Source organism: Capra hircus, chromosome 12, assembly GCF_001704415.2.
Source record: "Capra hircus breed San Clemente chromosome 12, ASM170441v1, whole genome shotgun sequence".
Classification (NCBI taxonomy): Eukaryota; Metazoa; Chordata; class Mammalia; order Artiodactyla; family Bovidae; genus Capra; species Capra hircus.
The window spans coordinates 63,327,147-63,341,615 of NC_030819.1; the positions used below are offsets into that span (position 1 = coordinate 63,327,147).

Genomic DNA, 14,469 nt, shown 5'->3' on the forward strand with positions numbered 1-14,469 from the left:
TGAGCAAATAACACTTTTCACCCAACTAACACAATTTGCCATATAGTACTATAATAGGTTTATAACTGTAACTGTGCTATAATAAGTTAATAATATATACAAAACACAAACACAAAAAATTAAGAAAGCATTTTTATTTATTTATTTTCCCACCCTTGCTTTCTCCCACAGAGTCCAGAAACTGTTCTATACATCTGTGTCTCTTTTGCTGTCTCGCATATAGGATTGTCATTACCATCTTCCTAAATTCCATGTATATGCATTAGTATACTATATTGTTTTTCTTTCTGGCTCACTTCACCCTGTATAATAGGCTCCAGTTTCATCCACCTCATTAGAACTGACTCAAATGTATTCTTTTTAATGGCTGAGTAATACTCCATTGTGTATATGTACCACAGCTTTCTTATCCATTCATCTGCTGATGGACATCTAGGTTGCTTCCATGTCCTGGCTATTATAAACAGTGCTGCGATGAACATTGGGGTACACGTGTCTCTTTCAATTCTGGTTTGCTCACTGTGTATGCCCAGCAGTGGGCATACTGGGTCATATGGCAGTTCTATTCCCAGAAGAAAACATTTTTAATCTTATAGTACAGTAATATCAGCTACATTACTGCTGCTTTTACACCTGCTTCAGGACATTCTGGGTTCAAAATGAAGGTATTGTATTACTGTACTCTATACAGTGCGTGTGTGCGTGCTTAGTTGCTCGGTCATGTCTGACTCTTTTGTGACCCCATGGACTGTAGCCCTCCAGGCTTTTCTGTCCATAGGATTTCCCAGGCAAGAATACTGGAGTGGGTTATCATTTCATCATCCGAGGAATCTTCCCCTACCCAGGGACTGAACCTTTGTAGTACACAAAAGCACAACCACTTGTAGAGGATGCGCACACTTGGCAATTCAGACATGTGAGCTAACTTTTGTGTTTGGACATACGAACGCACGTTCGCACCTTTGAAAGTTCGCAACTTGAAGGTTCATGTGTAGGAGACTTCCTGTATTTGTTCATTTGCCCTGGCAAATCAATGGTCCTATTTTACAGGATGTTCATTCATTCCACAAATGTTAATTGAGCAACCTATGGCCAGGCATTGTTAGGAAAACATCAGTGAACAAAGGAGGTTGAATTCCTCCCCTTTAGAGAGCTCAGAGCCTATGGGAGATGCTAGCCTGCAGTGGCTGGAGGGAGGGAGGGCTCTGAGGGAGAAGACAAGTGACTTCTCAACTGAAACCCGAGAGGAGCAAGAGTTATCCCGATGAGGAGGAGTGAAGAGTGTTCAAGGCAATGGTGATGCCATAGTGAAGACTGGGCTTGCCACATTTGACATTCAAGATACTGGATTATTGGATAGAAAGGAGGCCGGAAGGCAGTTTAAATGGCGAATGTTTTTAAAACCAAATGTTTAGTGTTTTACAAACCAGCGTTTTCAATTAATAGAAAGATGGTTAGGGAGTTTGGGATGGACATGTAGACACAGCTATATGTAAAATGAATAACCAGCAAGATCCTATTATACAGCATAGGGAACTCTGCTCAGTGCTGCGTGGCAGCCTGGATGGGAGAGGAGTTTGGTGGAGAACGGACGCGTGTATATGCATGGCTGAGTCTGCTGTCCACCTGAAGCTATCACAGCATTGTTAACCGGCTATTGATCAGTCACTAAGTCGTGTCCAACTCTGCGACCCTGTGGACTGCAGCACGCCCGGCTTTCCTGTCCTTCACTGTCTTCCAGAGTTTGCTCAAATTCATGCCCGTTGAGTCGATGATGCTCTCTAATCATTTCATCCTCTGCCGCCCCTTCTCCTTTCCCTGCATCAGGGTCTTTTCCAGTGAGTCAGTTCTTCGCATCAGGTGCCCAAAGTACTAGAGCTTCAGCTTCAGCATCAGTCCTTCCAAAGAATATTCAAGGTTGATTTCCTTTGGTATTAACTGGTTTGATCTCCTTGCTGTCCAAAGGGCTCTTAAGAGTCTTCTCCAGCACCACTGTTCGAAAGCATCAATTCTTTAGCATTCAACCTTCTTTATGGCCCAACTCTCACATCCATACACGATCATTCGAAAAACCATCGCTTTGACTGGATGGATCTTTGTCAGCAAAGTAACGTCTCTGTGTTTTTAATATTCTGTCTAGGTTTGTCATAGCTTTCCTTACAAGGAGCAAGGATCTTTTAATTTCATGACTCCACAGTCATGGTCCACAGTGATTTTGGAGCGCAAGAAAAGAAAATTCGTCACTGCTTCCATTTTTTCCCCCATCTATTAACATGAAATGATGGGACTGGATGCCGTGATCATAAGTTTTTTGAGTGTTGAGTTTTAAGCCAGCTCTCTCCTCTTTCACCCTCATCAGGACCTCTTCAGTTTCTGCCATCAGAGTGTTATCACCTGCATATCTGAGGTTGTTGGTATTTCTTCCAGCTATATGCCAATATAAAATAAAATATTTAAAATAAAAAAGTCTGCTTTCAATTCTAAGAGCACTGAAACACTTGACAGGCTTTCCGCAAAGGCATTACCATGATGAGATTTTCTTTGGTGGATGGCTTCTGGTTAAGAACCTGGCTGAGTGGCTGCTAGAGGGGTTCAATGGTGGCTGATGCTGATTGCATCTAGGGTAGTGGCCATAAACAGAGAGAGAAACCAGGGGCGGGGCAGTGGTGGTGTGTCTACTGCGAGTTTGCCTGGAGGTGCCCATGGCATGGGACTGTGTAGGCAGCTGGTTATCAAGGTCCAAAGCTCAGAAGAGAGATCTGAGTTGGAAATAATTTAGGGAGGTTCCTTTGTATTGTTTGCAGCACTGAACAAAAAGACGGCATAAAAGTTTTTGGGGTTTTTTTTTTTCCATTCAGTTCTAAGCAAACATCTTAGAGCTACAACGCCTACTTGACTGATAGTCCAGGTACACGTGAGTAAATAAGATTGGCTCCAGATAGCAATTACTCCAGGCACCTCTTCCTTTCATCTCCTGAGACACAAAGTAATTGTAAACATCAATCTAGACACCACAGACTCAGCAAGGGAAAAAAGTTCACTTTTTCCCTGTGGGGAAAGACTTGAGTTATTTTCCCTTTGTCTTCACTGCAGGTGTGTGTGTTGTGTGACTTGCTGAGCCGTCCTCATCAGCTTTGTTTGTAAGAAATAGACGTGATCCTATCTGTGTTGTTTGTGTTGAAAGTCTCTCCAACCTTGAAAGGCATATTAATGTTTAATGAACTAAAACAGACTTTTCTGTAGTCAATGCCTTGATCTGTGCCCTTTATTTAGAAGTGTTAAGACCACAAAGGATACAGAGAGTAAAGTTTGGCTTCCCCTAATTTCACACTATGTCATGTGGCCAATTTAAAACTTTCCTTGTGGTGCTCACACACTATTTGGATATAACTTATCTTTTGTCTCCAGAGGGAATAAACATGCATTCTGCCGTGTTTTCTGTGGATGATGGAGTGGTGAAGAATGATGGTTTTGTGGCATTTTGTGGGTGTGGGCTGTGGCATACACGGCTTTAATTGATCGTTCTCTCATTCCGGGTAGTAATATCAGCTGCTGACTTTTCTCTGCTAAGACTGTAAACTTACAAGACACAGCGTGTATTTAAGATCTGACTCTAGGGACTTTCCCAGTGGTCCAGTGGTTAAGACTCTTTGCTTCCAATGCAGGGGGCATGGATTCAATCCCTGGTTGGGGAACTAAGATCCATACCATAGGGCATGACCAAAACAAGTTTTTTTGTTCACAAAATTAAATGGGTCTTTTTTTCTGATTTGCTTGAAGTTGTAATGTGAATATTTATAAAACTAATAGACAAAGGTCTACGGTTTACTTAACTTTTTAGAGAAACCAAGTGCCCATATAAAAACAAACAAGCACTAACCAAAAATAGGTGAGTTAAAATCTTATTTATAAATTATAATAATTTGCAAGAACAAGCAATTTTTTTGGATTTTGCCCAAATGTCTTTCAGCTGTTGACAGTTTTCGTGCATCTATTCTCTCTTCCTTTCACTTGATTATAATCTGTGTATTAAAATGTCCAGTAACCTCTTGCCAGTTATTTTGAGTGATTATTTATAGCTCAACTCATTGCTTGAGAATGTTTAAGTCCTTCATGTTACCTGAGATTCTGTCCAAATGATGACAATTATAAATAGTATTTAAGTTTTAGAGACGGATGATGAGGTATTGAGAAATTGAAACTAGGCAGTTAACAAGAGTTATTTCTCTTCTAAAAATATTCAGTTGTGTTTTAATTTCATTATAGTCACAAATACTATACTTTATACTTTAATCACAAAGATTTTGAATTGATTAGTAGATCGATTTTCCAGTCATCATGAGTAGAGCACAGAGGAAGAGAAATTACGTAAATAACTCAAATCCATAGATATGCCAAAGTCCATCTTAAGGAAAGAAATCTTTCTTAATGCCTTCTATTACCTGCGGTAGTAAAGTTGAGAGATTGAGGATTAAAATCCTCCTTCCATCTTCCCTCTTTCTTTCTGCTGGCGGTAACTACATACTACACAATGGCGATATGATAATGTTGTTTGATTATTCCCATAAAACTTACCATGTGTTGTTACATGCACCGTTACCTCCCACCTGTCTCTCTTTTCTTCTTCTCTCTTGTTTTCTCTCTCTCTCTCTCACACACACACACAAAGAACATAGGTCAGACACATAATAAATGTCCTACATATGGCAACTGTTATCATTACTCTTCATTCTTAACAGCAATTAGGGTTAAATTTTTTCAGAGTACTATGTAAAACATTTTTTCTTATTGAAATGCACATTGAGCGATACCATAAAAACACGTGATCTACAGTTGACAGAGTGAGTCTGAACACACACAGGCAGAACAAAGCTTTGCCTCTGTGGAGCCCGTGTGGTGATTAATGATCACCTTCCCTCACACGATTTTATTCTGTTCCACCTCTAGTATGTGTCTGGGAGGCATACAGAGACAGGACAGGAGGGATCATTCTGAAATAGGAGGTCTTCCTTACTGCACTTCCCAGATCTCCCCCATAACTCTAATCTGCACAATGATGTGGTTTGTCAGGAATGTAAAGAGACTTAGATTACTTGCTGGATGCCAATGATCAGGCCTCTGCCATGTTTATGTTAATAAAAGCCTTTAAAAAGACATACAGATGTGCTTGGTGCAGCTGTCTGGTCCAAGTAAGCATTTTCAGGGTTCTGTCTTCACCTTTGCCCCCTACTCAGGTGTGAGAAATGTAAGGAATTTATTGGCTTGTAGTTGAGGTCCACCTTAGCTGAGGTGAATAAGATTAACACTTCATCCACACACATCCCCTGACATGCCCAGGCACCCTCCAGGTCTAAAGGATGAGAAGCCAGTGAAAGTATGCTACGGGCAGATTTTTTGTTTTGTGAACCAAAGCGTGCAGGCAAAATGTCCAAGGTTGGTTGTGTATTATTCAAGAGTCTAAGGAGCTCTATGCTTTTTTTTTATACACCCCTTAGGAAGAAACAAAGAAAACACCAGTTTCAATGAAGATGATTTAATTTGTGGACAGGAAAATAAAGAACCTTTACTCCACTTGAGCAGTGCCCCAAACTGGCTTTCCTGTGTGGCTGTGAGCCACGATTGTAGAGTTTTGTCTGATTTTTGTGTTTGGTAATTCAATTAGACGCTCTGAAATGGGATAGTCATTTCCTGAATGGCCCTGCCTTTTAGGAACACTGATGTGAGTGTGAGTTGTGTGACCTTTTAGACTTAGTCCTTTGGAATCTTGTAAAACCAAACACAGATAACTAAAATGTCTTGAGCCAAAGGCTGTTTGCCTTATTATGTGAATATATGTAATTAATTTATCTTTGTTAATGGTTGCTTATAAAATAAGCTCACAGTGGGTAAAGTATATGCTTTATATGCTATTTCTGCCTTTTCCCATGAGCCTATAAATATTTCAGAATAAGTCTGGGGATTTTTTAAAGTAAGCTCACAAATCATCTCTCTACTTTCTTCATTAGTCAGCTAACTGCAGTCCCTCAGACTTACAGCTGTTTTGCAAGGTAAACTGCTAGTCACAAGGGGAATTCATCACCAGTACTTGAAAAAAATATAAAGTCTCCAATGTAAGTGTCTATTTTAATGACCTGAGTCACACAATTTTCATCCATGTTTAAGACAAATGTAAACTCCTTGGTATGAGATTATTTTTCTAGTGGAACCTCCATTGGTATAGAGTTCCCTCAAAACCTTATCAGTTCAGTTCAGACACTCAATCGTGTCCGACTCTTTGCAAACCCATGAACTGCAGCACACCAGGCCTCCCTGTCCATCACCAACTCCCGGAGTTTACTCAAACTCATGTCCATTGAGTCGGTGATGCCATCCAACCATCTCATCCTCTGTCATCCCCTTCTCCTCCTGCCTTCAATCTTTCCCAGCATCAAGGTCTTTTCCAATGAGTCAGTTCTTCACATCAGGTAGCCAAAGGATTGGAGTTTCAGCTTCAGAGTCAGTCCTTCAAATGAGTATTCAGGACTGATTTCCTTTAAGATTGACAGGTTGGATCTCCTTGCTGTCCAAGGGACTCTCAAGAGTCTTCTCCAACACCACAGTTCAAGACATAAATTCTTCTGCACTCAGCTTTCTTTATAGTCCAACTCTCACATCCATACATGACCACTGGAAAAACCATAGCCTTGACTAGATGGACCTTCGTTGGCAAAGTAATGTCTCTGCTTCTGAATATGCTATCTAGGTTGGTCATAACTTTCCTTCCAAGGAGTAAGCGTCTTTTAATTTCATGGCTGCAATCACCATCTGCAGTGATTTTGGAGCTCCCAAAATAAAGTCAGCCATTGTTTCCACTGTTTCCCCATCTATTTGCCATGAAGTGATGGGACCAGATGCCATGATCTTAGTTTTCTGAATGTTAAGCTTTAAGCTAACTTTTCACTCTCCTCTTTCACCTTCATCAAGAGGCTCTTTAGTTCTTCTTCACTTTCTGCCATGAGGGTGGTGTCATCTGCATATCTGAGGTTATTGATATTTCTCCCGGCAATCTTGATTCCAGCTTGTGCTTCATCCAGCCCAGCATTTCTCATGATGTACTCTGCATGTAAGTTAAATGAGCAGGATGACAATATACAGCCTTGATGTACTCCTTTTCCTATTTGAAACCAGTCTGTTGTTCCATGTCCAGTTCTAACTGTTGCTTCCTGACCTGCATACAGGTTTCTTAAAGAAGCAGGTTAGGTGATCTGGTATTCCCATCTCTTTCAGAATTTTCCACAGTTTATTGTGATCCACACAGTCAAAGGCTTTGGCATAGTCAATAGAGCAGAAATAGATGTTTTTCTGGAACTCTCTTGTTTTTTCGATGATCCAGTGAATGTTGACAATTTGATTTCTGGTTCCTCTGCCTTTTCTAAAACCAGCTTGAACATCTGGAAGTTCATGGTTCATGGTTCTTGTATTGCTGAGACCCCAATTCAATTCCTGGGTCAGGAAGATCCTCTGGAGAAGGGACAGGCTACCCACTCCAGTATTCTTGGGCTTCCATGGTGGCTCAGCAAGTAAAGAATCTGCCTGCCATGCGGGAGACCTGAGTTTGATCCCTGGGTTGGGAAGATGCCCTGGAGAAGGGAACACTTACCCATTCCAGTATTCTGGCCTGGAGAATTGCATGGACTATATAGTCCATGGGTTCACAAAGAAACAGGGCTGAGTGACTTTCACTTTCATTGGACCAGAAGATGTCATTATGCAAATAGTCTCCAAAGTGATAACTCAGTAGGACACATGTTGACCAGTCGGGCCAAATTTACAAAATTTCAGTCTTATTTGTTTTGTTTCGTTTTGTTGCTGTTTTACCAGCTAAACGTTTAGGAAATGCATTTAGGAACCATTCATAATTCCACGTACAGGGAACAAAGTAACTCATATGCTTCAAAATAAGAATGTTCCATTAGAGGGACTTCCCTGGCAGTCCAGTGGGCAAGACTCGGAGCTTCCCTGCAGGGGCCACTGATTCGACCCCTGGTCTGGGAATTAAGCTCCAGCAAGCTGCAAGACACAGCCAAAAAAAAAAAAAAAAAAAAAACAATAAAAAAAGTTTCATTAGACACTTTACTGTGTGTATTTTTGTTTGTCAACAGAGATATTTTGATCTGAAGCCCTGTATAAGTCTAGACATTAAAGAGATGTCATCAGGACCTCCCTGGTGGTCCAGTGGCTAAGACGCAGTGCTCCCAAAGCAGAGGGCACTGGTTTGGTCCCTGGTCAGGGTTCTAGGACTCTCGTTCCACATGGCATGGCCAAAATAAATTAATCAAATACAGAGGTGTTATCTTGCTAAAAGGAAATAATATGAGCTTATAAGGATGTCTATGAGATGAGGCTAACTGTTCTTTGTAATTACGCATGTAGAGTTTGATGTGGAAGAGCAAACGTCACAAAAGTGGTTTCTGTTTCCTGCTTCACAGAGCCCGTCTTCTACTTTGGAGACGTCGAGTACTCTGTGGATGAGAGTGCGGGCTCGGTGGAGGTGCGGGTGTGGCGGAGCGGCACTGACCTGTCCCAGGCTTCCAGCGTCACCGTGACATCGCAGAAAACAGACCCTCCCTCAGCCGATGGTGAGCAGTTTCCTACAATGATTCTTTTTGATTATTCTACAATTTTCAGCTTCTTAGGACAAAATACCTTAAAGTCCAAATACTTCACTTCTGTTGAAGCAGTCTGATTGAATGTACTTTTTTCCTGACGTTATTGCTATATAGTAGGTAAATTTACACTGTTTCCTATTTTGAGAAAAGTCACCCCGGGGCTACAAATCGAAAGCTAAGTTATAAACATGTAAGTCAAGAACTCTAACTTTGAATGGCTTTTTTTGCCCTAATGGGTTCTATCTATACTTGGCAAATCTACCATCGCTGAATCCTATGACGTCATCTGCACAACAGGAATAATCTTGCTGGCCACGCTTTCAGAATCTAGTGACGTTTAAGTATCATGCAGGTGTGGATCTCTGGCTTAGCTCCCTCTTCATTTTAAACAAACATCCCCATAAGTACTTGAGCCCCAAAGACTTTTTCTACCTTTCATTATACAATCTGTCCTAGTTGACATGTGCTTGCCTTTGATTCTGGAATCTACATGTGCAAAAAGTTGATCGTGAAACTTAGGACAAGCATAAGATATGAAATTTCCTTCTCTTTGTCTCATTTAAAGGACCAGTAAAGGACTTCCCTGGTGGCCCGGTGGCTAAGACTCCATGCTCCCAATGCAAGAGATCCAGTTATCGAACTGGTCAGGGAACTAGATCCCACGTGCTGAAACCGTGAGATCTGCAACTAAGACCCAGTGCAGCCCAATAATAAATAAATGAAAATACTTCAAAAAAAATAACCAATAGTACAATTTACCTCTTTCTCATTCATACACACGTGCACACATATGACACACGTCACACGCTCATCACACAAAGCAAGCAGTGGCCATTCCATTTCAAAAGTCACCCTTAAGTTTTCACTTTTTAAATGTCATAGAACCAGTAGAGTGCTTTGAATGTGGTCTGTGTCCAATAAACATTTGTTTCGCCAAATTAGTCATTTCTTTAGAGAAAATTCCAATCAAACAGATGAGAATAAAGAAGCAGAAGGACAAGAAAAATATGAAAGGAAACACGATGAGATACAGAGATTTTTTTTAAAATAAATTAAAGACGTGTACTTAGTTATAGTTGCATATTCAGAGGTAAATAGATACAAAATTAGAGTTCGAAGAGCATTAGATATGAAAACAAAGAGATAATACTGAACTGTCTCCCCTATTCCCAGTCTTCATGGATGTCATGCCTAAAGTTGTGTTTCTTAAATACTTTAGACATATATGAAGGTGTCAACATTAGTATGCACCCCACCGTCTGAAAAATAATACACTAAAAGCGAAATATGTCTTTGAGAATAAAAGATTGCTCTCTTTGCCAGGGATAGGAATGGGTGACGTGTGTTGGACAAAAACTTATATCTGAAATATGTTGCTTTAACCAGCAGGCAATCACACACCTAAATAGGATGTTCTGTAGTAGCTTCTGAAAATAAAAAATGGTTTTTTAACTAAGGTTAACTATTCCATGTTTATAGTTCATAACTTATTATGATCAAATACTTGATTGATATGCTGATTATATTTAGACCTTATTTTTATTAGCTCTAATTGAGAATTCAAAAATAGATAAACTACAAGACAGAAAGCTAAAATAACAGAAAAGTAAAATAACCTTAGACATAGACAAGACAGAGTTAGGAACCTGATCTTTGAGCTACCATCTCAGTAACCAATGTAAATGCTAATTTTTTATATTTCATTAAATATATTTCTCTGTAATGTTATGCTAGTCAATATATTTTTAAAAGAATTATAAACAAGGCTGTTGAATACATAGTTTGCATCTCGTAATTTTGCGTACATTTAGCCAGTCCCCAGATGAAAAAAATCTTTTGTTCCCGTCACAGCCGGAACAGACTACGTGGGAATCAGCCGTAATTTAGATTTTGCACCTGGAGTCAACATGCAAACCGTTCGTGTTATCATTTTGGATGATCTCGGACAACCAATGCTGGAGGGTCTTGAGCAGTTTGAATTGGTTCTCCGAATGCCTATGAATGCAGCTCTTGGGGACCCCAGCAAAGCCACGGTGATCATAAATGATTCTGTCTCAGATTGTGAGTGTTTATTAACTGCTGACGACAAGTAAAAAGATAGGCTAGTGTTTACACAAATGTTAAGTAAAATGATAAACTAGGCTTTGTATGGATGTGAATTTGAGCAAACCCCGGGAGATAGTGAAGGACAGGAGAGCCTGCGGCAGTCCACGGGGTCACAAAGAGTCAGACACGACTGAGCCGCTGAATAACAGTGACAGCCTTTTCGTAGGGATGTGGGGGAAGCATCCTCTCCAGCTCTCGGTTGGTAGATGGCCATCTTTTCTGGATGTGTCTTTGCATCACCTTCTATGTGTATCTGTGTTTAAATTTCCCCTTTTGTATAAGCGCGCCGGTCGTATTGAATTAAGGCCCACGCTGATGCCCTCATTTTCCCTTCCTTAGTTCTGTAAAGACCCTGTCTCCACATAAAGTCATATTCTCAGGTATTGGGTGTTAGGACTTCACTCTATGAACGGGGGCCAGGGAGGGGGCTGTGGACGGACAGGTCATCCCATAGTAATACCTTAGCTGACAGTCTTTCTTTCTTCTCCTGATTGTTTTCTTATTGTTTTGATAGAATTAGACAGTCTCAGAAGAAAAACTTTTAGTCTTCCTTTCAAATTAAAATAAAAGTGAGATTGTTATCATTATGTTGCTTGTGTGTCAAGAACTCCCTCCCACAGACGGGTACAACTGCGTGAGATTGCACAAACCCTTGAGTATTAATGGTCTTTTCCCACTTCTCAACACTAGACACTTTCTGTTATCTCCTTACACACAGACAGTCCTGAAATGACTCCTAATGATATGCCAAAAGCGAGGCTCTCTGACTCATCATCGAAAGGAGATTCTAAATAATCTTCTACCATGATGATCTTGATATTGGAGGAATCTAACCTATTGTCAATGAGATCTATAGTTAATTGACCTAGTATAGGTGTCACCTGTGTTTTCTATAAAGGCTTCCCTGGTGGCTCGGATGGTAAAGAATCTACCTGCAATGCAGGAGACCAGGGTTCAATCCCTGGGTCAGGAAGATCCCCTGGAGAAGGGAATGGCAACCCACTCCAGTATTCTTGCCTAGAGAATCCCATGGACAGAGGAGCCTGGTGGGCTACAGTCCATGGGGTCACAAAGAGTCAGACATGACTGAGCGACTACCACTTCTTGATGCCATTCCACATGTATTATGTAATATATTTATTATAGTCATTGTCATCTTTTCCATTATGGTCTGGGTAACTATGCTTGTAATTATATACACAATCTTTAATGTTTTTCTTAGGAAGAAATTCTGAAAGGCTCTTGATTAAGCAATATATATAGATGGTGGTGGTTTAGTTGCTAAGTCATGTCCAACTCTTGCAAACCCATGGACTGTAGCCCACCAGGCTTCTCTGTCCACGGGATTCTCCAGGCAAGAATAGTGGAGTGGGTTGCCATTTCCTTCTGCAGGGGATCTTCCTGACCCAGAAATTGAACCCAGGTCTCCTGCATTGCAGGCAGATTCTTTACTGACTGAGCTATGAGGGAAACCCAATGTATATAAATACAGATATCTTAAAGTCTCTGGTTCTATCTACTTTTTCCCATTTCATTTTATCTCCCTACTCCACAAAAGAGGCAGAGCAAAATATCAAGGAAAAGGAAATTAGAACTCTGGGTTAAGTGGTTAGCTCAAGCCCAAAATACTGGCCAGTAACCGAGCTGAGACTGGGATCCAGTTCTTCTTGTTGTTGTTCTGGTATTCTTCCCACTGAACCATCTTTTCTGGAAGTCTGTTTTCCTCAAATTTCTGTTCACTTTGATTCAGATATGTATGTTCTTGTGTTTTCTGCAGTACCTAAGATGCAATTCAAAGAACGAGTATATACTGGCAATGAAAATGATGGGCAAATAGTTGCCATGATCCACCGGAGTGGGGATATCCAATACAGGTCTTCAGTGAGATGCTACACGCGGCAGGGCTCCGCACAGGTGATGATGGACTTTGAAGAACGCCCCAATACTGACATCTCCATCATCACATTCCTCCCTGGTACGTTTCAGCGTGAAGTTTTTGAGTCTGCAAAAGCCAAGTTTTGGGTGTGAAGTGTCTATTAAGGATACTTGATTCTACAAGTTCTAGATTCCCTCAAGCTTCTAACATGGTTTAATGTGCACTAGATGATAATAAAGTGAGGTTGATTTTAACAGCTTGAATGCATTTTCCTTTGGTCTCTGTGTCAGTGTATTGATTAGTTTCTAGTGATGTACTATATTGTTTGGGCTTCACTCATAGATCAGTGGTTAAGAACCCACCTGCCAATGCAGGAGATACAAGTTGGATCCCTGGGTCAGGACGATCCCCCTGGAGGAGGAAATGGCAACCCACTCCAGTATTCTTGCCTAGAGAATCCCATGGACAGAGGAGCCTGGCAGACTACAGTCCATGGGGTCGCAAAAGAGTCAGACACGACTGAGCACACACACTATAAGGTTTATTCAAAACTTATTCAGCAGAAAATGGCATGTTCAGGTTTTACAATAGTGGGAAAGACTGAGTGTTCAAATGACAGAAATGAAAAGAAATAGGTGTCACGTTTTACATATGGATTCAATGTCTTAAAATACTTGACTACTTTGATCCCATGTGTAAGAAACATGTGAAAGTGAAAGTCGTTCAGTCGTGTCTGACTCTTTGCCACCCCATGGGCTATACAGTCCAAGAAACGTGTACTGTGATCCACTTGACAGTGACCAACTGGTACAAATTTGCTAAATTTGCATCCTGATCATAATGTTAGAAGTTGGTAAATGACATTGCCATTTACTCTTTTCCCAATGTTAGAAATTGGTAAATGACATTGCCGTTTACTCTTTTCCCCTTGTTTTCAGACATGAGTAACAAAACTTAAAGACAGAAGAAATTCCCTTTACAAATAGGAACCTGTCATTGCGTACGTTCATTCAGCAGATAGTAACTGAAGGCCTATTACATGCCAGACATTGCTCTTTGCGCTATTGATGCAGCAAGGGACAAAACAACATCCCTGCCCTCGTGGTGTTCACCTTCTAGCTGCAGAGGTATCCCTTATGGCTTAAGGGATGTGACTGACCTGCTTTAATGATTCTTGTTCCAGGGGAGATCGAAAAGCCTTGCATCCTGGGGTTGATGGATGACGTGTTGTATGAGGAGATAGAGGAGCTCCGACTGGTTCTTGGCACCCCACAAAGCAACTCTCCTTTTGGAGCTGCAGTTGGGGAACAAAATGAAACTCTGATAAGGATCCGAGACGATGCTGATAGTAAGAAGCCATGTCTTGTGCTCAGCTGTAAATTGGGAACTGAAATCCATCTGTGTTCAAGTTTTAGGTAGCTCAGAAAATGAGCCCCTCTTCCTGACTAGGCTTTTTAAGTGGTTGAGAACTAGGAAAAAGGGGACTTCCCAGGTGGTCCAGTGGTTAAGTCTTCACCTTCCAATGCAGATGGTGCAGGTTCAAACCCTATTTGGAGAATCGAGATCCCACATGCTGTGTGGTGCAGCTAAATAAATAAAAAGAACTTTAAAAAAATTATTAAAAAGAAATAGGAAAAAGACTAAGATAAATGGAGAATGCAGTAAACCATTTAAACCATAAGCTGATACTGAAGAACACTGTTTATACGTAATTGCTGAGGCCAGAGCACTCATACCTGCTTGCCCCTCCTCCTGCCTTCAGTGCAGGTGGTTCTGGAACAACAGTTTCTCCCCTCCTCTCCCGCAGTCAGTGGCCCACTCATGTAAAAATTTTTGGCA

At 40.9% G+C, this 14,469-nt stretch overlaps 1 protein-coding gene across 1 annotated transcript in view; it reads left to right on the forward strand.

Moving 5' to 3' along the window:
* The window catches only part of FREM2 (FRAS1 related extracellular matrix protein 2), a 155,818-nt gene that overhangs the window by 106,636 nt on the left and 34,713 nt on the right, over positions 1-14,469 (forward strand). Inside the window, exons 7-10 of the mRNA XM_018056679.1 lie at positions 8,469-8,618; positions 10,500-10,709; positions 12,532-12,729; positions 13,814-13,978. Coding sequence (XP_017912168.1) covers positions 8,469-8,618; positions 10,500-10,709; positions 12,532-12,729; positions 13,814-13,978 — 723 coding nt within the window. The remainder of the gene's footprint in view (positions 1-8,468; positions 8,619-10,499; positions 10,710-12,531; positions 12,730-13,813; positions 13,979-14,469) is intronic.